Here is a 25248-nt window from a genome sequence, read left to right as displayed (position 1 = left end):
CTACTGTTAAGATAACAGAGTTGAACTCCCACACCAGGTTGTAGGGGCAGCCTTTTAGCATCAAGTATTCTAGGTCCGGGGAGCAGAAACTCGCCAGTGTTACTATGCCTCGGCACCAAGAAGTATTGATTCGAAGGCAGGCCCCAGTGTGACAGTGTGGAAAATATTTGCTTAGGCCTGGGCCCCGGTGTCTGACACTTTGTACACCCCCTCTCCTGAGCCCTGGTGGAAACCCTGCACCCTTCATTTGAATTCCTTTCCACTGATCGAGTTAAATGTATAAAATCAGCTGGTTTTGCACCACTGTCTAAGCTGAAAGCTAATCTTTTGTGGTCTGTTTTTTTGAGTGAAATTCAACAATCAGATTACCATTTTGAATGCATTGTTATAAACCCATGTGCTGATTGTGATTATTTGATAATGATCTGTGCAAAATCAATGAAGCAAGTGAAGTGTCGTTCCTGCCGGTAAACTTCAAATCTATTCAGCTCATGCTACTAGGTCAAGATGTGCAAATAAATAAAATGATCTCCAGTCAAAAAAAATACTCTAGCTTGGGGCAGGAAAATAACTTATGCAAAAAGATGCGGTTTAAAATATTTTTCTGCTTTGGCAGCTTGTAAATTCTAATTGATATAGTCGGGTGTGATCTGAGCAATTACACAGCAGCATGTTTATATAATGGCCATCTTCTTGATATGCCATTTAATTTTCACTCAGGAACTCAATATAAATTCACAAGTTTGTTTTCCAAGCTCCTTAAACACTGTGTGCCATTTTTGGTAAATTAAAGAGACCTCCAAGAACAAACGTTGATAACTCTACAATATTACTTGTTATGAAAATGTGCTAAATGGAATATTAATTTGTAATTTCATCTGGGATGTGTGTGTGTGTGTGAGTGTGATATAAAATAAATATTGCACTTAAAACAAATCATATTAAACAAAGGACATGATCCCAGAATAAGGGTTTTGATTATGTTTGTTAAGAAAAGAATGTTGGGCAGTACACTGGAGAAGTCCCTGCTCTTTTTGAATTGTCATGATGTTATAAGAAGCCATCCCCTACGGGCAAGCCCTCCGTATACACAGGATCTGGTCGGATGAGGAGGGTCGCAACAGACACCTCCAGACGCTGAAAGATGCCCTCATAAGAACAGGATATGGCGCTCAACTCATCGATCGACAGTTCCGACGCGCCACAGCGAAAAACCGCACCGACCTCCTCAGAAGACAAACACGGGACACGGTGGACAGAGTACCCTTCGTCGTCCAGTACTTCCCCGGAGCGGAGAAGCTACAGCATCTCCTCCGGAGCCTTCAACATGTCATTGATGGAGACGAACATCTCGCCAAGGCCATCCCCACATCCCCACTTCTTGCCTTCAAACAACCGCACAACCTCAAACAGACCATTGTACGCAGCAAACTACCCAGCCTTCAGGAGAACAGTGACCACGACACCACACAACCCTGCCACAGCAATCTCTGCAAGATGTGCCGGATCATCGACACGGATGCCATCATCTCATGTGAGAACACCATCTACCAGGTACACGGTACCTACTCTTGCAACTCGGCCAACGTTGTCTACCTGATACGCTGCAGGAAGGGATGTCCCAAGGCATGGTACATTGGGGAAACCATGCAGACGCTACGACAATGGATGAATGAACACTGCTTGACAATCACCAGGCAAGACTGTTCTCTTCCTGTGGGGGAGCACTTCAGCGGTCACGGGCATTCAGCCTCTGATCTTCGGGTAAGCGTTCTCCAAGGCGGCCTTCACGACACACGACAGCGCAGAGTCGCTGAGCAGAAACTGATAGCCAAGTTCCGCACACATGAGGACGGCCTAAACCGGGATCTTGGGTTTATGGCACACTATCAGTAATCCCCACAGCTTGCCTCTTGGACTTGCAGAATCTCACTGGCTGTCCTGTCTGGAGACAATACACATCTCTTTAACCTGTGCTTAATGCTTCCTCCACTCACATTGTCTGTATCTTTAAGACCTGGTTGGCTGTAAAGATTCGCATTCTAATCAGTATTCTGTAACTTGATTTTGTGTCTCTGTATGCCCTGTTTGAGAGCAGATATCCACTCCATCTGACGAAGGGGCAACGCTCCAAAAGCTAATGGCATTTGCTACCAAATAAACCTGTTGGACTTTAACCTGGTGTTGTTAAAACTCTACTTTTTGAATTGTACCATGGAATCTTTTATATGAGTCAAAACTTTGCCCAGGAAGGTCACAAAGTACATCATCAAAATGACATTACTGCAAATCAATATCAGGGGAAAGGGACCAATACTTTAACAAAACACTTACTGTTCAATTTCCTTGCGATATCTCTCTTGTTCTTCAGTGGTTTTCTGTGAAATCTCTAACTTCCTTCTGAAAATATTAAACATTGTTTTAGAAATGCACTACTTTCTTTTAGATACAAATGCAAAATTAAAAAAGAATTTAAAAAATAAATGTTTCGCTCAATTCATGTCTCAGCTTCCCATTTAATTTAATCAGACTTTCCCAATGTACTTCTTTTGGGGTTGCATACTCTAAATCTTTGATGCCCCCTTCCCCTCTCCTTTTCTCCCCTCTCATCCCCACAGGCATATGCAATTTGAAAGATACTGTGAACTACGGAGGATATGATACTCTATTTGATTTACTCTTCGACACAACAGGGATGAGTGACCTCCACCTTCATCTCTATACAGTGACGCAGTTGAGACAAAGTACTCAGAGGGAAAAATTAATCCTGAATTCTTGTGCCAATGGCACTGACTGTTGGAGCAATCGCAAACAACGCCATTGTGACTATCAATATTACACTGAATTGTTTGAAAGACCTATGTATTCAGGAGGGTAATGGTTGTCAGCGTGCTACCTGTCTAATTACGTTCTTTAAAAAACAGGCACTGGGGCAATGTTCCTGTGTGCAGTTTGCAAGCAGTAGAGAATTTCCATGCATTGAACAGAGTAAGGATTATAGCTGGATAGGTTAGAACAACAATTTAATTCGCATAACAAATTAGTAATTTAACTAAAATATAACAAATAATAAAACATGGCTCCAACATTGGCTAATCCCTTGCTGCTGTGAACTGGGTCCCGAAAGTAAGATTTCAACCCACAATCAGTGAGGCTACCTCTAGGGGGAGCATTACAATGTAAATGGAACAAAGGGAAACAGGCTTGGTCGCTAACAATACAAGCTGCACTTTGTCCAAAATTGTTTGCATTATCGAGTTAATGTGAAGCAGAATAAGAGCAATAAAATGAAACACATTAGGCGGGATTTTACAGCCTTGCTCATCCCAAAACCGTAAAATCCCACCCGAGGTCAACGGACTTTTCCATGGTCCACTCGTCGCATGCTCCGATTCCCAGGGCGGGCTGGACGGTAAAATTCTGGCCAATGGCTAACTGTAGTAATATGAACTCAGAACAGTGACATTTAAGCATTTAATTCTACACAGATCTACTCCCAAAAGGCATCACACTCATTTTATCGCATTAATAGATGTTGATTCTTAAAGTATAAATAGACTTGGAGTTTTCAAAGTGAGAAGCCACACCAAATATTCTCTGTTGCTCTAGTTTGTCAAGGATTTCAGAACCGTAATATTAATAATAATCTAAAAGATGTATGATATTCTCCATGTAATGAATTAACTAAATTACATACATCATTATTTAATGGATTTAACATATTGCAGATATCTTCCAGCTCCTGTGCACAATAACAGTAAAGACAACTATGTCCTAATTTTGGTCATTAAGAATTTTACATTTTGTTCTGCACTGTTACATAGACAGCACAATTTTCAGGTGAGGTTATCAATCGGTTATCATTGGTACATGAGGGAATAATGTTCTAAATGGTTTCCTGAATTAGTGAGTTGTTGCATCCCTGAATATAGGTTTACTAATGCAGCATTAGAAGACCTTAACTGCAACTTGATCTGAGCCGGAATTTAGTTTGACCCAATTTGCTTGAAGGTTTGACCTCATACAAAACATGATGATGAACTGATTGAAATGGTTGAAGTAAAAAAAAATCCTTCAAATGGATTCAGTTTAAGTACCATGATTCACTGGTAGCACTCACATCTCTGTGGGATCAATTTCCAATTTAGAGACTACAGCATACAATCTAAGTTGACACCTCAGTGCTGCACTGATGGAACTGTACTGGAACTTGAGGTTATTTGGAGGTTCCACTTTCCCTCTGAGATGGAAGACTTTACCTGACGAAGGAGCAGTGCTCTGAAAGTTTGTGATTTCAAATAAACCTGTTGGACTATAACTTGGTGTCGTGTGACCTCTCATCTTGTCCACCCCAGTCCAACACCAGCATCGCCAAATCTGTGTGGAGCTTGCACTTTTTCTCCGTGTCTGCGTGGGTTTCTTCCGAGTGCTCCGGTTTCCTCCCACAGTCCAAAGATATGCAGGTTAGGTAAATTGGCCATGCTAAATTTCCCCTTAGTGGCCCAAGATGTGGGTTAGCTGTGGTAAAATATGGGGTTACAGTGACGAAGCGGGGGAGAGGGTTTGGATAAGATAGTCTGTCACAGAGTTGGCGTAGACTCGATAAGCCGAATGGTCTCTTGTGCACTAAAGGGATCCTATGATTGGCTGCTGCACTTCCTACAATAATGAATACTGTTCATAAGTACTATCTGGCTGTAAAGTAATTTAAGACAACCTGAGGTTGTGAAGGTGATTTTGATTTTTTTCATTTATTTTCTTCCAACAGTACAAATAAACGAAGCTATTGTTCAATTATTGCAAAACTTTTCTTGCAAAATAATACAGCAGCGGATTTGAGTTTACTTATAGCTCCATTAAAAAAGAACAGTGTTACAATTTAGACAGCAAACATTGGTGTGCTGAACTGTATGCAGGTAAAAAGAAATAGAGGGGATCAGGAAACTGCCTTGGCTCAGTTGTAAGCAGACAAAGAAGCTACAATTTCTCTATAGTTTTGGAAGCTGAACTGCTTGTATGACAGACCATAAGGAAAAGGTGACCCATTATAAGATTAACATTGCCATGTTCTTTCTGAACATTTTCGTTAGTTCGCTCAGCAAAGAAATACAATTGGAAGATGATGCCTGATGAGGCCAGTCTGAAAAGGGCATGAATTTTGTTTCATTACACTGTAGAAATGTCATAAAGCAACTTGAAAAGGTAACAACTCACAGCCTCTCTTTCTCTTGTTGTTCTTTCAGAATCTTGTTGGTTTCCATCGCTATCTTTTTCTGGTGCATCAATTCCTGACGATCTTGCTCACGTCGGTAATATTCATTCATTCGTTCTACTTCTGTCTGGAATAGCTCTTTCCCCTGGATTGAAAAGCACAACGTGAAGAAATAAGCTATTGACGTTACAGGCATTCACTACCTGATGGGACCAGAAGGGCTCTCATTTTTATATGTAGCCCTTCTGTTCATTTCTTGGTCTATTATAGAATAATAGAATCACAGCACAGAAGAAGGACCTTCAACCCATCGAGCCTGCACCAACAACAACGCCACCCAAACCCTATCCCCGTAACCCACACACTTACCCCACTAATTCCCCTGACACTGAGCGGCAATTTATCATGGCCAATCCACCTAACCTGTACATCTTTGGAATGTGGGAGGAAACCGGAGCACCCGAAGGAAACCCACGCAGACATGGGGAGAATGTGCAAACTCCATGCAGTCACCTGAGGCTGGAATTGAACCCTGTCAGGCAGCAGTGCTAATCACTGTACCACCCCAAGTTGTGAAGTTTTCATGATTTTCATCATCATCTTCAATATTAAAGGAATACAATTATATCTCATTATCTTTTAATTCATCCTCCTCTTCTTTCTATTACTATAGAAAATGTTTGCTAAATGTGACAAAAGGTATGAGATTATGGAATTAGCTCCACTCCTAGTGTCCATCTCTGGAACAATAACTTTACGGATACAAACATGACCTCAGGAGAAGTACATTATTCTTTATAACTGTTTTCAATCCTTCCCCCACAGATGCATTGTGAAAGGACATTATACAATTTGGGAACCTCGGATTATACATAGTAGAGAGCATTAAATGGTGATAAGTAGACCCAAATCTCATAACCTGGCTAATAAACGTATGGTATACTCTGACCCCAAGATCAAATGGAATAGCAACACAAAATCTTACTGCATCACCAAATTAAATATATTAAAATAATAATGAAATAAAATGTACTGAATTAAACTATACACGTAAAATGGAAAAAGTTAGATGAAATGGAAATCTTAAAAATGCAAAGCCGGTCAATCAGTACTGAAAAGATAAGTTAAAATTGGTCTGTATGTCTTTTTTGAATGAGGGGTTGTGAGGGAAGATTTGAATGGCTCGCCGCATCTTGCAAGGGAGGCTGTTTAATCCAGGTATATGGGTCGTGATGTTTGTGCCTCAAGGACAGGTTATATAGAAAAAAAGTCAGGTGGCAAGTGGAGTGGAAAACGCAGCTCAATCATATCAACGTTTTCAAAGAAAAGTACAACCGATATAACAGATATCCTGGTATTGAAGCAATATGTAATATTTTACAGCTTTCTCTTAACAAAATGGTAAATCTCTTTCTCTTATATGAAAAAATTGTTACAAGACAGTTATCCAATTCACCCCCTGGACAGAGCAAATTAATGTGTAACAACGCAATGAATTTTTTCAATCTTCGTAATGCGAGGCCATGACGCATGATATATCAAGTGAGGAGCAATTAGCTGTCAAGACACCAGTGTCACCATCAGGTTCAACTCTACCATTAAATGGAGCCTCAAAGCCACATCACATATGACAGATACCACTGTGTTTTACAATTTGATCAGAGGTTACCAAGAGTTAGATTTGATTGCCTTCTAGGTTCTTGTCATTCACTTTTTAAAAATATTTCCACCTTAAAACACCAATTATTTGTGATTTATGACAGGAAAAATTGTTCCACCTGAGGGCTTATCATGTACTCTTCAAGTTCCCTTCCCACTGTCATTAATCCATCAGGTTACATTTCTGATATACACTGGTCACTCGTGCATTCTCTCTTTTCCATTTCACCAATTAAACAATTTATGGCCTTTGGTTCAGTTTAATTCATATCAATGATCATGCCCCATTGCCCATCACTACTGCTCCCTTCACATCTTAAATATTTGATTTTAGATATATTTATTTTCCATGTTTCACTATTTTAGTAGATTGTAGATTGCCATTTTAATATTTTATGTGCTAAGATTGAATCAATAATTTTGGTATCTTGCTCTGTTCAATTGCTATTAAAATACTTTATTCAATTAAAAAACCTATCATTATTTTAATTTTTCATTCGTTACCTATTATAACAGCACATTAAATTAGTTATGTCATCTAAAATATTGGATCGAGATTTATTTTCAAGTTTGAGATTACAAGACAAGGAACGGTGCTGCATGGCACAATGCAGCAAATGACAGCGTCAACATCTCCAGGAGACAGTGGTGACAGACTGTATCCTCCAACTCATGCTGGGTAACTCCATGGGAGATCATGCAGCAATATATTAACAATCTGTCTGTGCACAGTTCCTCATATTGCATTGGCAAAGGGTGCATTTACAGTGTAAACAGATTAAATGTGCAGTTTTCATAATACATATGGATATAGGAATTTAAAATGGATATGTAAAAAAAAATCATGCCACATGATTGAGTTTAAGAAGGGGGTTAAATTATATCTGCATGTCCTGGTTCAATTACCCAATGTTAGCTAACCTTGCTTTTCCTAAAAGACCATCTTTGGTCTTACCTTTCTATTTGTGATGCTATGGGAGATTTACTATTTTGCTTTACTTTTTAAAAAAAAAATGAGCACCCAGTCGAAGAATCATTGTGTAAGCTATCTTCAGAAAGAGTACAAGGGAAATCAGAAAGCAGCTTAGGTTACTTATCAGCATTTGAAAATATCTAGGAAATAGATATTATGGGAATTGTATTATTTAAATGAGGGATCATTTGATGGTAATTCCAAACAGAAGGCATCCCAAATTCCTTACATGATCAAAACGGACTATCTGTTTTTAATTAATAGTATTCAAACACTGTTGAGTACTATGGACGTTTTTAAAAGTTAATTCACAAGATGTTAGCAACACTGGTAAGGCCATATCTGTTGCACATCTCCGGTTTTCCTAAGATGTCAGTGCCCATTTCCTTCAATCACTGCAGTCTTTCTATGTTCCTGTTCCCATAATATAGTGTTAATTAGTGAATTTAAAAATATGGAGCTGTTCATTGGTTAAGTGGATTTTTAAAGAGGGGTACTCAGTCCTCTGACTTTGTAAACATAGTCCTTGACCTCATCAACGTTTTATTCATGTTTTTAAAAAAAATCCCTTCCATCTCCCTCAATATTACCACATATACCGCAAACTGGGACACTAAGAATCAGATATTTTTAGGGACTTGGGGAGTGCACAAAGCCTTTCTGGTTCATTTTAATTATTAAACCTGCTTTTCAGATATTTCCTCAAAAACATAAGGACTGGGAGGTGGTGATTAATCACGATGCTCCAGCCATCATGGTGTCAGGCAGGATTGATGAAACAACTGACCTTTTTGTAATTTTGTGTCTTTGTATGACCGTACTTTTAAAACCTAAGGAGGTTGATTCCTGATGCAGCTTGAACATTGAGACTGGATCTTAGGTGATGCACCTTTTTTTATACCTCAAATCTTTATTTTATTTTGCCCATTTCCCCCTATAAAAATATCGTCTATTGCAACTTGGTCCCACCAACTTTTTTCTCCCAGATCGAATACTCTTAGTGGATTAAATATTACTGCATGCAACTTTGAGTACAATTATCTATATTTTTTCATAAAGTTACACTTTAAGTGTAACTTTATGAAAAGGGCGGCACAGTGACACAGTGGCTAGCACTGCTGCCTTGCAGCGCCAGGGACCCAGGTTCAATTCCGGCCTCGGGTCACTGTTTGTGTGGAGTTTGCGCGTTCTCCTCGTGTCTGCGTGGGTTTCCTCCGGGTGCTCCGGTTTCCTCCCACAGTCCAAAGATGTGTGGGTTGGGTTGATTGGCCATGGTAAATTGACCCTAGTGTTAGGAGATTAGCAGGGTAAATATGTGGGGTTGCGAGAGTAGGGCCTGGGTGAGATTATGGTTGGTGCAGTCTCAATGGGTCGAATGGCCTCCTTCTGCACTGTATGATTCTACAGCTGTAACTATACTAGTACTCACTTCAAACTATCCTTAAATAACCTCTTTAAGAGCACCTCTGTAGAAGAGTCACATGGACGGGATTCTCTGGCCTCCCCCGCGGCATGTTTCTGGGCAGTGGGAGGTGACCTGCTGTCGGCTGGCAGTGGGATCTTCTGGTCCCGCTGCTGTCAATGGAATTTCCCATGGAATCCACGCTGCAGCACTGGGAAACCCTCAGTTGGGGGTCTGCCATCAGTGGGACTGGACGATCGCACTGGCGTGAAAATCACACCCCTCAACTCTGTTTCTCTCTCCAGAGGGGCTGTCGGACCTGCGGAGCTTTTCCAGCATTTCCCGTTTTTATTTCAGGTTTTCAGCATTCACGGTATTTTATTTAAATTTTAAAATCACTTGTTTTTCTTATTGTTGTTCTCAACGTGGTTAACACTTACTGCGCCAGTGAGCACAACGATCGTCAGGCTTCTGCTGCTTTTCAGCACCCGGACGGCCTGTTGCAAAAGAAAAGCAAAGATTTATGAACCAATTCAAAGCAAACCAACTTTGCTTTTTTGTCACAAGACGAGAGAAGTAACTATAGAAGGCAGGCAAAACCAGCTTGTGATTTATGCATCCAAATGGACCCTGGCATATTTTATTCTAACCTACTCCTATCAGCTGAAATTCCCCACTCACTCACAGGCCACCTTCCCACCCTTTTTTGTTGGGGGTCGGGGGGTCTCGGGACAACAACTTTCCTGGCAGTATGTAGAGGAGCCATGTGAGCCAGACCACATGCTGTTAAGGTTGGCGTGGTAAGTAGATTCACCACTCCCCTTGTCCCCCACTTACTCACCTGAATCGCTCACCAAGTTCAAATCAAAGGTAAAATGGTTTGTATTGTAATATGTCACCAAAAAAAGTAATTTTCATGGGATTCTTTGAATATTCACATTGTATTTAATAAGTGGTTCAGAAATTCCTTGCACATGTTGATCAATTTTTGTGTAAAGAAAACTTCTGTAATATTCGTCCAAAATTTGCTGTTGACTAATTTGGACTAATGTTCCCATGTGGTAATACCGTTGTTGGGATTACCATTCTCGTCCAAAGTCCAGGGCAGGGACCATGAATATTTCCCATTGTGGAGCCCAGTGGGAATTTGCACCGAATCACAAACCCAAACTTCTATAAACTTCTTTGTCGCGACTCAGCATGACAGGACAAAATGGCCCGATGATCCCAGGGAGCTCTGCCCCCCAGATTTAGCATCACTTCCCTCAATGCAGAGGAGGCTGGGCGTGACATCCTGTAAACCTGAGGATGGGAGGAGGATGCCGAGCTGTATGACCAATCCTGCATGGTAGGAGGTTGCCAGGGTGGTCAATACCCATGGTCTCCACCGGAGGACTGCCCTGCAGTGCCGGAAATGGATCAATGACTGAAGAGAACACTCAACTACTCACACTCACCTCACTGAATGGTACAGGGGACATGGGCTCAGTAACAAAGGTGGCTCTAAATAAAAGCGCTACTTAACGTGATAAGATGATGCCTCATACTCCTAATGCAATCCATCCAATCTGCAGATCTTTGATCTTTCTACACATAGAGCTCAGATGCTGTCTGAGAGGGGTGGAGTGTGGGGTGGGGGGGGGGGGGGGGGGGTGGGGGTTGGTGTTGGTGGTTTATGCATTGAGGGCAAGCACCGCTAATGACATGGCCTCTGTGAGCCTTATCCTTCTACCTGCAGGGGCTCACTACTCTGGAGCGTGCTTCCTCAGCATCCTTCTGCACAACCTGCAGTGCATCAATCATATGGCACACAATCAAAGGGTGATTTGTAAGGGTGGAAGCATGAGAAAGATAAATGAAACCCGTTCACTCTCAACCCCATCTTCTCTCTCTGTGCAAAAAAGTTACAGCACAACTGGAGAGAGAGGGAGAGTGAGAGAGAGAGAAGATGGGAGGGGGGCCAGCCTGAATTGAGGAACCTTACTGAGTTTGAGAACCAGGCAGCCCAGTAGATGAGGGAGGAACCAGGCTGATCTGGTGCAGGTGCAGAGGTCAGCAGTAAGGATCCATGCATGATGCAGTTACATAGAAACCGAAGGGTCGTGCGTTCCCTCATGTTTGAAACAGCTCATGCAGTCACTCGCTCTTTCCTCTTCCACTTACAGGTGCCAGCAGGAAGAATGGAAGGCCAGATAAAGTAATCCTGTCCAGGAGTACTGCCAGCCCTCACAGGACCAAGGACATTTGTGACGAGGAATAAAGTGCACCTTGTGGAGGTGTCACAGCAGTCACCTGCACTCTTCACCAGCCCAGAGACAACACCTCGGGGGATAATGGACATGGTTCAGCAGGATTTCGTATTCTGGTGGTCACCACATGGACACATATCCATTGCAGGAGGAATCAGGGCCAACCAAATTCACCGGCACTCAGAGGTTTGCTGAGGAAGAGGCATCTGCGACATCTAAGTTGAATGATGGGTCTTTGGGATCGGCCCTGCATGAAATGCTGGAGATACTGCGAGAATCGGGGGAACATCAGGCAGAGGCAGTGAAGGTCCTCAACAGAGTGGCACGTGAGATGGAGGAGACTGTCCGCCTGCTCTTTGCTGATTTGGTTCTGACCTGTAAGCACATGGAGGCTTCCATAGGGAAGATGACGAAAGCCATGGAATACCTTGTCCAGCAGAAGGCCAGGTTTCTTTCAGAGATGCACGCACACCTGCACCTTCATCGCTGTCATGGGTGAGAACTTGCTGTAGTTACACAAGAAGGGGATGGGGCACCTCATCCTCCCTGCAGGGCCGCTTCTCAAGGAATTAGTTAGGGGCTCTTGGGCACCCAAAGGGTGCAGGCACGGCTATTGTACACCCCTGGGACCTCCACTCAGGACTCTGAGGGTGGCTAGCCCTTCAGAATCCCTCTTGCCTGTAACCCCTTCAGCTTCATTCTCTGACCAAGGAGCAGAAGAGCCAAAGTGTGCTGAGGCTCTCCAGGCCTCAGATCTCCAAATGTCAGCCAAGACAAGAGGGCAAACTGGTCAGTAGGCTGCCTCCAACTCTGCTGTGGATGTTGGGGGAGTATCAAGGAGAAGTGGTAAGGAATGAAATATTAATTAGTTAAGATTTCACATGTGCTTGCACAGGTGCACTATAATAGTTAATGTTCTTCCATTTATGTATATAGACTACACTGTACTTTAATGAGATCTGATGTGGTTTAATTATGTTTCATAATCATTAAGCCTGTGTGCTGCCACGTCTCCCCCCGCCCCCCCCCTCCCCCCCTCCTCTTCTTCAGGGGGACACCACATGCTGGGTCCATTTCCCTCAGAATCATATATGTGCAGGGAGGCAAAGATCTTTGCTAGGTCTCTTGTGAGCCATGTACAAGAAGCCTCCTGTGCACATTGAGACTTTGCCCTTCACACACTCATTTATTAAAATGCATTGGCATTATAGGTTCTATGTTCTTGTGTTCCCCTTCAGTTGTCCAGTTGAGCTGTCCTGCTGCTCTCTCCAGCCCCGATAATCCAACTTCCAAGCAGCGTCTCAAAATCTCCACCTCAAGGCTTCAGATAGTGGCAAGCAACCTTGCTGTGTGTGGCTTTTCAGGCAGAGTCCAACATTTTCCAAACTCCTACTGTGACCCACATCCTTCCCCACCATAACCACTGACCTTCTGGTGTGACATTTGACCCTCTGTCCCATGCAAATGAACGTTCACATTCTCTGCCTCCCCAAGGAGCCCAATCCCCCCTGACAACAGACAAGCCACCCCCAACCCTCACCATCCCTTCCTATCAACAATTCCCTCAGAATGCCCCCCAGGATTCATCAGTTGACACCAAAGATGCCTCACTCTAACCAGGTTCCCCTGTTCCCCCATGCCCATTCACTCTGGCACAATCCTCATGCCCATTCCCACCAATACAGCCCCCCTTGCCTGTTTACATCTGTACAGTGCTGTCAACACTCCACCAGCAAAATTCCAACCCCCCACTCAATAAGCCACTCATTTATTCCTCACTCATTCCACGGTCCCCTCAGCATTTTTCTTTTTCCCCCTACCACACCAACCTCCCCGTCGGTGAGATTCGCAATTTCCATGTTTCTCCAGATCTTGAGCCCCCACTGGTGATCTTGCAGATGGAGAGTACGGGTTCAAGATCCTACCCTATGTCAAATCCAATGGGTTCCTCTTTTTAACTTAAGCTTCCTTCATTTTGGTCGCTTTATATACTCTTCCTCTACTCTGAAAATGGATACAAAGCGAAATATAATTTTAACTTGGCTCCCTGGGTGGGAAGCACATGGGATCAGGTGAAGTGACAGTTTTTACACCCTGACCAATATTTATTTCCATTGACTAATGGATGGAACAATTGGTTAGCATGTAAAATAAACCTTGTATCCAAACCTATCAGTGTCATGACAGGCAGGTTAGATTAAAATTGTCCCCTTTTTGAATTAATTTAACAAGTGTGCCATGTTGTCATTATTAGAGATGGGAATCAGATAAAAATAAATTTAATTTCACAGAAACATATTTTTTTACCTCTCTATGATCCACATTTGTAAAATCTACTCCATCTACTTCGATAATTTGATCTCCAACCTGTATTTAAAATTGAGAAATATGATATCCAAGTGTAGCTTGACAATCTATGTTCAAACATTGTAAAATATCACTCTCTATTGAGTTATGTCCCGAACAACACTACACATTCAGTGCCTCCTTATTAATCATCTGACACAACATAATGACACAGAAGACTCATAAATTACAAACGCATTAACAATTCCCAAAGGTCTTACACAAATTTGAAAGATGACAAGGTAAGAATAGGATTACTGGTAGTGAAGAACAGAATACTAGGTTAGAACATAGATTGGTTTACGAGACAGAACCAACTGCAAGTGATATACTTCAGCTTTATATGTTCCATGGAAACCAATCCCGGCCTATCTAGTCCTTTTGTCTTGGTTAAAATCCTACAGTCTTGAACATGTTCTTGCAAATGTCCTCAGCACCCTCTCCAGTGCAATCACATCTTTCCTGTAATGAATGCAGTGACCGGAGTTGTACACAGGACTCAACCATGGTCTAACTAGTGCTGTATACATTACAGCATAACTTCCCTGCTTACATGCTATGCCTCAGCTAATAAAGAAAATTATGCCTCCTTTGGAAAATGTGCCTCCTTTAACCACCTTATCAATCAGTCTTACTATCTTTAATGGTCTGTGGACACACTCTAAGGCCCTACGTTCCTTCACACTACTTAGTGTCCTCCTATTTATGGTGTATTCACTTGCCTTGATGCACGTCCCAAATTGCTTTTTCTCACACTCTCCGGATTGATTTCCAGTTTCCACTTTTCTGCAAAACTGACCAGGCCATCTATATCTTCCTGCCGACTAAAGCTTTCCTCCTCACCAACAACTATAGCACCAATTTTTGAATCATCTGCAAACTTGTTTATTATGGCCCCTATATTTGGGTCTTAATCTTTAGTATTAACTATAAAAGGCAAGGGACCAAGTAGTGAGCGCTGGGGAACCTGAATGGTAACAGTCTTCCAGCTGCAGAAACATATCCAAACATTACTCTTTGGATCCCAAGTTGGCTAGTGGTAGGGGGCAATTTGACCCGACTATTGAATCCCAACTTTTTTGACTAGCCTAATTGCAGTGCTTTTATCAAAAGCACTACTAAATTCTATGTAGGCTCAATCCACCTCACTGCCAACACTAACCCTACTTGTCAACTCATCAAAATTCAATCAAATTAGTCAGACATGAAGGTTTATACTGTTCCTCAAAATTGATTCCAGTAATTTTCCCACATCTGAAGTTAAGCTAACTGACCAATAATTGCTTGGGTTATTCCTTCCTTCCTTTTTAAATAATGGAGCAATACTGAATCTTCCAATCCTCCGGTGCTATCCCTGTAACCGGGGAGGTATGAAATAAATAGATTGCACATAACATTGAAAAATGTATTTTGTATGCTATCTCTAATTGCTAGTAATATGTAAAAAAATAGTGCAAGAAATTCAGGACATTTAATAACTAACCATTATAGTCCTGAATTTATTTAGAAGCTAAATCCCTCAGAGATCATATACGCACTTGTTTTATTCAGGCATATAATATGAACACTGATAATCGTGCTTCTTACAGATCTATTAGTGTAAGTCAGCCCAGGGCTGCAAACTGCCTATAACAAAGTCAATTTATTTATGTAACATAAACAATATTATTTTATTCAACAATTTATTATTTTGGTGTCCCAAATGATTTCTAACCCGAACCCACTTTCCGCTTCACATGTTGCCAAACCAAAAGCGGTATTAGATAATAGTAGCTTATTATCAGTGAAGGGTCCCAGAAGCAAGTCTCACTTTACCTCTAAGCCCACCTCTGCCGATACAGATCCTGGTTTCACGTTGCTGATAAAGATCCCTGGTTTTTGGGTTGGACCACTGGAAATGCTACATTAGAGGAAAGAGAGAGAGAGAGAGAATACGGAGTAAAAAAAAATTGAAGAAATACTTTCAATAATTAATGGTAAAAGTGAAAAGTGCAACTTGTTTAAGAAATCTTTACATTTTGTCTAAAGATTTAACAAAAATAATGACTTACCTGCATCCCATGCCTTTTGTGCCAACTAAGCTAATAAAGACCTTTTTTTCCTTTATTTCCTTGCTTCCCAGTGAAGCCAGGCCAGCTACACTGATCTTTCCATCCTACAGAAAATGATTTGGAACAAACTGAATAAATTTCAGACTTTGTCAAGATCTACATTCATGATATTGGTGTAAATACAATTTGCCAGGTATATGTAATGAGTACCTCATTCTCAGCAAACATTCCTTGAGAATTAATAGTCATTTCTAAACAAGATTGGAGTTTCTCTTCAATGGTGCATGGAGAGAGAGCTTGCATACAACAATATAAATGACTGCATTTTCAAATTATTTTTGAATTTCTTTTTACTTTTACAAAAAGCAATGTAATGCTACGACCAAATTTCACATAAGAGCATAAAGATAGTAAAGGGGAAATGAATAAAATGAAGTAACTCAAGAACTAAGTGAGATATGCTACACTGTGACTGTCAGTGTCAGCTATGGTTATACAGAATGTCAACTGGCATATACAAGCTCATCCACATATAGGATATGTTGTTACAGACAAGTTAATTTAAACAGCACTGATTTTTCCTCTCACCACCCGTCCATAGCCAGAAAGGTATTTTATTCCCTCTTTGTATTTCCCAACCCCCTTGCGCTTCCTGTGATCCAATTTTCCAATAATAACTCCAATTAGAGATAGGATGAACATGGAGGATTAGTTTCTTTGCAAAATGTGGGAGATGGGGTTGCAACATTGCCTCCACACTCAGACAATAAAGACAGCAAGAGAGAAAAGAAGGATTTACAATGCAGAGACCATAGAGAAAATAAATACTGGCCCAAATCTTTTACCCCTTGGGTATGCTTATTTGGCAGGCTCAGAAGCCAGCGTGAAACGCACTTCTGGCTGGGACCAGCCCCAGAACACAATTTCAAGCTGGCTGGCCAACTAACGGGTAGCCAACATGAAGTGCATGCTGGGAAAGGCTCAGTGCTGCTGGGGAGGACGGGAGATTGTAGGCACTGTGAAAAGGGAGAGTATGGGCTGGGGTTTCTAATGTGCGCCCTCAGGGAGAGGTATTCAGGCAACTGCAGACTTGTAAAAGATAAATTGGGAGGGGAAAGTTCTGCGAAGAATGTATAGGCGGCGCATTCAAATGCAAACCTCAATCCCCAGAGGGCGGGTGGGCAGGGTTGCAGCTAAAACATAAAGGCACCAAGCCAATTGTCCTGCCCACCAACTGTAAAAGCAAATGGGCCACATAAAGTTACATTGAATTGGCCCCTTCAAGAACTAAATTGCTTGCGTTATTGATGGCAGGTGTGCTTTTGACACACAACAAAATATTGCATGAGTGCACAATGATGACAGGATGTGGCCTGATGTCTTCTCAAGTGATTTCACACAAGCAACATCAAATTCTGACCATTGGTTCATGCGAGTTCCTGAATCAATATCCAATGAGGTATTCCTTCATGGAGGTCAGCAGGTTAAAAACCGATACTGTCCAGTGGTGTTAACATTACAAAATGCCTGTCTGGAAGGCAATGGTACAGAACTTCCAACAGGATCAAGGTAGATGGGGCCATGAGCCCAACCTGAGCTAAAGCTCATTTCTTTGTCAGATGTTAAAGCAGCAGACTGAGCTATTCAGCTCAACAAGGAAATATTAACTTGTCCAACAAGCCCTCAGCCTAGGTCACATGCCCCGACTCTCCATTTGGTCTCCAACAAAATAGTGGGTATCCAGCATTGTAATGTTGCTGGGTTTTGAATATTGCTAAATGTTTCAGCAAATATGAATTGAAAGAAAGGTTGTGGGGCCCTATTGTCTCTGCAGACCATCAGTCTCTACTGGCTCAGCCTGGGTTTTTGAATGCAGGTGGCCTTTTTATAGTTCTCTGAAGTTGGTTGTGCATTGGGTGGTCATTAATAGATTCTCAGAGATAACGAGGTGCAAGTTTCTCTGAAACGGCAACATGGGTTCTTTTGTTTACTGGTAGAGATGGGTTCAGCCACTTCAAAGGTCTTTGTTCAGTTTTAGAATTTATAAAATAGCAATGAAGATAACTACATATATTCTATAAAAAATACATAGGTTAAGGTCTTAGTCCCTCACACTGTGCATAACCATTACATGGACGGCATGGTGGCACAGTGGTTAGCACTGCGGTTAGCACTGCTGCTTCACGGCACCAAGGTCACTGTCTGTGTGGAGTCTGCACGTTCTCCCCGTGTCTGCGTGGGTTTCCTCTGAGTGCTCCGGTTTCCTCCCACAGTCCAAAGATGTGCTGGTTAGGTGCATTGGCTGTGCTAAATTCTCCCTCAGTGTACCCGAACAGGCACTGGAGTCTGGCGACTGGGGGATTTTCACAATAACTTCATTGCAGTGTTAATGTAAGTAATAAATAAACTTCAACCATTTGCTAAATCCTTTCTTTGCATTTAAGCAAGCTATCAAAGTGACCAGGAACAGCGCTTTAATTTACCGAAGGCCAGAATCCTCTGGCCGTTCACACCTCGCTGCCACTGCCAGAGAGGACGGAAAATTTGACGCTCAGCTAAATCTCCATTCACTGCAGTGGGACTGTTGAATCCCGACTGTGAGTGAGGTTGGAGAATCCAGCCCCAAATATTTAACATAATTGAGAACAAAATGAGAATTTATGTAACATTTTCCATATTAAAACTGTATCACAATCTAAAGCCTAGTCTGCAGTACACTCACAGATTAACTTAAATAACAATTTACAATCCACGATTTTAATTGCATTTTAAATAGGAGGCAATCAACACACCAACATAAGGAATCATTTCTATAAATGGTCTGGGCTGTATGTTCCTCTGAATTGTGACGCTATTTTGAGATTTGCAAAATGCCTCACAGTGTCTCATTCTCCCCATGGTGCTTTAAAACTCTTAATCAAACAAACTGGGTGGAAGCATTTTCTATCGTACTTCCTTTTTTGTTAGCATTTAGACACTGCTGTCATCGTCTTCAAAACAAAGTCAAACATATCTTTCCAACCTGTTTTCTGCCATCTCTCCAAATGCTTCTACAAGTATCTCGTATCAATGTATTCTTCCTATCTGCATACTTTCCTACATTATAGCAATGACTACACTTCCAAAATTATTTCATTAGTTGCAGAAAGGGGGCATCCTGAGGTCATGAAAGGCACTATGTAAACGCAAGTCTTTGTATGACATTGTAAGTACTAATTAAATGGAAGTTTGGGTTGATGCTGTTGCTCTCCAGAAAAATAGAGAATGATGATAGAGGAATATAGCAAGCACTCAGTTCAATGCGTCATTGAAAGTGGGGTGCCACCCAGAATGCCTGCTTCCACTAGCTTGAATTTATAACCTAGTAAAAATAGATGTCTGTACAGCATTATTAATTGCAAAATCCTTTCACTTTGTAACTGTCACTGTCTGTGTGGAGTTTGCACATTCTCCTCGTGTCTGCGTGGGTTTCCTCCGGGTGCTCCGGTTTCCTCCCACAGTCCAAAGATGTGCAGGTTAGGTTGATTGGCCAGGTTAAAAATTGCCCCTTAGAGTCCTGAGATGCGTAGGTTAGAGGGATTAGCGGGTAAATATGTGGGGGTAGGGCCTGGGTGGGATTGTGGTCGGTGCAGACTCGATGGGCCGAATGGCCTCCTTCTGCACTGTAGGGTTTCTATGTTTCTATGTAACTCTTAGGGTTAAATGCCAAATTAACAGATTATAAATCCCCTTATTATAATTTATGCATCAAGATTATAATCTTTCTTCTTAAAAACAGATGCAATGCTAGTTATTCAATCCTTTGTATAATTTCAGCTTCTTCAAATAGAATGACGCTTGCCATTGAATTATTTCCAGGTACATTACACCAATGAAGTTACCACTGGTTCCTCCAATTTATCGGGACTTTTCTCACATATGTGAACACAACGATGATTTATTTTAACGGGTTGCAAGTAAAAGTAATTCAGATTTAAAATAGAAACAAATTTGCAGACAGTTGCTGGAGACGGGTTTCCAAGAGGTATAAATGGCCACAAATTAAAAGGTGAACATAAATCAGTTGGAAAAAAAAACCTACAACCTACCCCAAAGTCTGACACAAACTGGTCCACAAACTGCCATTTCAAAGGGTCCTCAGAGGAACTAAAGAGAAAAAAAAGAATGAAATGTCACTCATATCTGCCTGGTTGTCTTTCTGCAATTAGTCATGGCTGTCATGTTAACTTGCCAGTGGCTAAAGGACAAGTCGCTAGTGTGCTGTCATACCAGAGATTGAAAAGTGCAAACCATTGCCCTCTTGTCGACTTATCAGAACTGAAAGACACAGGTCACTGGTGTCTCGTCATGCATCAGTAACTAAAGGAAAAGCTAGAAAATCAGACTGATAAGATCCAGAACTACTTCATTCTAAACAAAAAAAAATCACTGTTTCAGATTTCTGCATTTTTTTAATGGCATTTCTTAGCAATTAATCTATAACTGGTTAAATTTTTTTATCAACCTGAGGCAAGTATATAATAACTATGATTTATTTGTGGATGACGTGAAGGGTGGTAAATACCACTGGGCAGTGAAACACCTAGAAGAAATGAAAGCAGTAAACACAACATCAGGAAATATTTTGAAGGACAAAATGTCAGATTTCAGATTATAAATAGCGTAACCAAAATTTTACAGTATCAGCAAAATCCGTAGGAGTGGCTGGTTGCCAGCCAGCAGCACACTGAGCTGACTGTGCACAGCTTTGCAAGGTCAGGTCGCTTGAATAATTAGTGCAAGAGCCCAGCCCAAGTAATGGCTTAGAGGGACAGCTGCAAGTCTAAAATTTAGCCACAAGTGACCACTTAAAAGATAAGAGGTTGCTTAAGAAGACAAAAAGTGTTTTAGCTGTCCTAATGTTTACATGCAGATTTGAAGTATATTTCAACCTTTGCTAAGGCTGTGAGGCAAGAAGCGCTAGTTGAAAATGTAATTCAAGGACATGCAATGGAGGCAAATATCAGAGCTTGGGAGCAAGTGATGGAGTGCTCTTGTCCCATCTGATAAAATTGAGATTCTGATCAACTCGTTGGGGCTGGATTTTACAATCCCCCCCCCGCAGGTGTGAGTTGGAAGGCAAAATGTCAATTTTACCAGCAGCGGGGAGATGATTGGTAGGCCTGCCTGCCTGTGAGCCAAATGAAGCCTAGCAATTAATAGCTATTTAAAGGTCCATCTTGCCACGGCTGCGATTTAACCTGCAGCAGGACAGGCCCATGGGAAGCGACAGCCCGGCAGTTTGCACTTCGTGGACTAGTGGTGGGGTTGTACCTCCTTTTCAGGCACCCAAGTTCAATGAAATGCACACCCTAAGATCACCATGCGCCCCCCCCCCCCCACCGCATTTAGTCTCCCACCTACTCCATTCACCCTGATTCACCACCCCTTTCACCAGGGCCAAGAAAAGACAGCCACAGCCTTACTTAATTTTATCTCTGGCTACATGGCTTTTCGCCATTGGGGACTGGATGCAGTCCCAGTAATGTTAACCACTCCAAGTAGCGCTGCTGGGACCAGAAAATTGCTGGCCATTTGCTTGGTCTGCAGCTCTCAGAGGTCGACATACTCCCTAAATGGGGTGGAAGTCCCACCTTAAACCAAGTGTGGTCTGATGACTTTCAAATTATGGGTAAGTGAGTTGCGGAGTGAGGGCAGGCTTATCCCTGACTTGTTCACTGAAGAGCAGGGGAGGTGGCAGACAGGCATTGGTAGAGAGGTGGAGAGGTCTGGGAAGCCAGGGCTTGGTGGGGTTGGCTCAGTCAGCGGGGGGAAGGGTTTGACATTGAGAGGTTGAACATTGGGGGGGGAGTTGGGAGGGCAGACATCCTGGAGAGGTGGGATTCAGTGGGTGGGGAGGGGAAAAGAAGGAGGCAGGCTGTTAAGTGTAGCCCATGATTTTGAAGGTAATGCTTCCCTGAGGATGTCACATATACATGTGAGCTAAGAGGTGACAGCTGGACTCAATGAATTGTACCATACATGGTTGGCACTGAAAATGCTTTTCATATTTTGGAACTCCATCACTTGGAACATATTCTGCACCTTTAGTCAAAAATATCAAGTTGGTCACTGATAGCAATAATGCTGCAGAGTCGGATGGTTCTATTCCAAAATGTGACCATGTAATGTAGGTTGACATTTCAGTTCAGTATTAACGGAGTGCTGCAACGTTGGCGGTACCATCTTTCAGATGAGACACTGAACTGGCAGATGCCTGTTTATCTGAAAGTCACCTATGCTATTATTAATGAAGATGTGGAGATGCCGGCGTTGGACTGCGGTAAACACAGTAAGAAGTCTCACAACACCAGGCTAAAATCCAACAGGTTTATTTGGTAGCACAAGCCACTAGCTTTCGGAGCGCTGCTCCTTTGTCAGGTAAGTGGGAGTTCTGTTTACATACAGGGCATATAAAGACACAAACTCAATTTACAAAATAATGGTTGGAATGCGAGTCTTTACAGGTAATCAAGTCTTAAAGGTACAGACAATATGAGTGGAGAGAGGGTTAAGCATAGGTTAAAGAGATGTGTATTGTCTCCAGCCAGGACAGTGAGTGAGATTTTGCAAGCCCAGGTAAGTTGTGGGGGTTAGAGATAGAGTGACACGAACCCAAGATCCCGGTTGAGGCCGTCCTCATGTGTGCAGAACTTGGCTATCAGTCTCTGCTCAGTGACTCTGCATTGTTCTGTGTCATGAAGACTGCTTTGGAGAATCCTTACCCAAAGATCAAAGCCAAGAGTGATCTCTTCCTGTTGGGGAACACTTCAGCGGTCACGGGCATTCGGCCTCTGATCTTCGGGTAAGCGTTCTCCAAGGCGGTCTTCATGACACACAACGCAGAGTCGCTGAGCAGAGACTGATAGCCAAGTTCCGCACACATGAGGACGGCCTCAACCGGGATCTTGGGTTCGTGTCACACTATCTCTAACCCCCACAACTTACCTGGGCTTGCAAAATCTCACTCACTGTCCTGGCTGGAGACAATACACATCTCTTTAACCTATGCTTAACCCTCTCTCCACTCACATTGTCTGTATCTTTAAGACTTGATTACCTGTAAAGACTCACATTCCAACCATTATTTTGTAAATTGAGCTTGTGTCTTTATATGCCCTGTATGTGAACAGAACTCCCACTTACCTGATGAAGGAGCAGCGCTCCAAAAGCTAGTGGCTTGTGCTACCAAATAAACCTGTTGGACTTTAACCTGGTGTTGTGAGACTTCTTACTATTATTAATGAAGGACAGGGAATTCCCCCGGTGTCCTTGCAATAGTAAGAAGTCTCACAACACCAGGCTAAAGTCCAACAAGTTTGTTTGGTAGCACAAGCCACAAGCTTTCAGAGTGCTACTCCTTCATCAGGTGAGTGGGAGTTCTGTTCACAAACAGGGCATATAAAGACTTTATATGCCCTGTTTGTGAACAGAACTCTCACTCACCTGATGAAGGAGCAGCGCTCTGAAAGCTTGTGCCTTGTGCTACCAAATAAACCTGTTGGACTTTAACCTGGTGTTGTGAGACTTCTTACTGTGCTTACCCCAGTCCAATGCCGGCATCTCCACATCGTCCTTGCAATAGTCATTCTCAACCAGCTCACAAAGAATATAGTCATTTATCTCTTTGCTGCTTGTGGCACCATATTGTGGCCAAAAATGCTGCAATGTGTCTTTGTAAGTTAATGGTAACTGCACCTCACAATATAATTCATCAGCTGTGAAGCAATTTGGAAACTTCTGAACCTGTGAAAGGCAATATGTAATTGAAAATTCCAAAGCACTTTGCAGCCAATGGTGGATCTTTTAAAGTGTAGCACTGTTATTTTTATAATCCCCATAGACCGTGGTTAGAAGTAACAAATCCTCATGACACCAATGGAAATAAAACTGATGGGCAAGATTTTATTTTTGAAAGGTTCACTCTAATAAATCAACTAAAATCAACATGGGTCAAACATTAATTAACAGGCAAAAGCTTTGCAATTAAAAAGATAAGTTTCACTTTCAATAATCGGTACAACAAAGATAATCCTCAAATAATTACAAACATGACAATGGATCATAGGTCCATAGAAAGCATTCTTTCTGGTTGTATCACAGCTTGGTATGTCTCCTGCTCTGCCCAAGACCACAAGAAACCACAAAAGGTTATGAATGTAGCCCAATCCATCACGCAAACTGATGCCCGATTAATTCACTCGGGAGGCTGGATCGTACCCGGGAAATAAAGGCTTTTATTAGCAACAAGAATGGAGCATACTGCTTAACAATACAATCCCAGACAAAAGGGTCACTAGGCAGTGCAGTGACCTTTATACTCCTATAGGTAGGCGGAGCCAACCAGAGTGTACCACAGAACAATGCCAACAGGTGGAACACCCCAACCCTAACCCCAACAGTAACAAGAGTAACATATGTACAAGTACCCATAGTGATAACCATCTATGGTTCAGTATCCATAGTGGTAACCATCTATGGTTCACCACACAAACCAGCCTCCCATTCATTGACTCTGTCTACACTTCCAGCTGCCTCGGCAAAGCAGCCAGCATAATTAAGGACCCTACGCACCTCAGACATTCTCTCTTCCATCTTCTTCTGTCGGGAAAAAGATACAAAAGTCTGAGGTCACGTACTAACCAACTCAAGAACAGCTTCTTCCCTGCTGCCGTCAGACTTTTGACTGGACCTACCTTGCATTAAGTTGATCTTTCTCTACACCCTAGCTATGACTGTAACACTACATTCTGCACTCTCTCATTTCCTTCTCTATGAACAGTGTACTCTGACTGTGTAGCGCGCAAGAAACAATACTTTTCACTGTATGCTAATACATGTGACAATAATAAATCAAATCAAATCAAAATCTCACATTAGTTTGCATGTAAATTTGGCACCATATGCAATCTCAGTCTTTCTAACTCAGCCTCCATTAAATAGGCTCTCTCACCTCCCACTCAATCATTTTAGTCTCAAATCACATTCATAGCAGCCATATTCCATCCAAGGTGCCGAGACATGGTTAACACCATCTACAAACCCTCTCCCACTTGGGTCACAACAGTCCTGATGCTACAGAACACCCAGAATCATGACAATGGATCATAGGCCCGAATTACATATGGACATATTGAACTTTTAAATAAGATGTGTTTTTTTTTAAAAAAGGACATATGTTGCAAAAACTAGCTGAGACGGCAAAGTAACCACATAGGAATTCCTATGTGGAATATACTTAGTACCGAGAGAGACAATGGAATGCTGTGCCCTTTTTCAGACAGAGATATTTCAAAGGAAGAGTGACAATGCAAAAA

The 25248-nt window shown here is 42.1% G+C and overlaps 1 protein-coding gene across 2 annotated transcripts in view; it reads right to left on the bottom strand.

Annotated features, from left to right (window-relative positions):
- The window catches only part of ush1c (Usher syndrome 1C), a 227822-nt gene that overhangs the window by 127592 nt on the left and 74982 nt on the right, over nucleotides 1–25248 (bottom strand). For both annotated transcript variants that reach the window (XM_078220626.1, XM_078220627.1), the window contains exons 7-13: nucleotides 19981–20038; nucleotides 15893–15996; nucleotides 15657–15741; nucleotides 13803–13862; nucleotides 9687–9743; nucleotides 5215–5357; nucleotides 2335–2400 (exon numbers count right to left, since the gene is read on the bottom strand). In XM_078220626.1, the coding sequence (XP_078076752.1) occupies nucleotides 2335–2400; nucleotides 5215–5357; nucleotides 9687–9743; nucleotides 13803–13862; nucleotides 15657–15741; nucleotides 15893–15996; nucleotides 19981–20038 (573 nt within the window). The remainder of the gene's footprint in view (nucleotides 1–2334; nucleotides 2401–5214; nucleotides 5358–9686; nucleotides 9744–13802; nucleotides 13863–15656; nucleotides 15742–15892; nucleotides 15997–19980; nucleotides 20039–25248) is intronic.

Source organism: Mustelus asterias, chromosome 9, assembly GCF_964213995.1.
Source record: "Mustelus asterias chromosome 9, sMusAst1.hap1.1, whole genome shotgun sequence".
Lineage (NCBI taxonomy): Eukaryota > Metazoa > Chordata > Chondrichthyes > Carcharhiniformes > Triakidae > Mustelus > Mustelus asterias.
The sequence above is the reverse complement of the archived record's forward strand: the minus strand, read 5'-3'. Positions and strand labels throughout refer to the sequence as shown.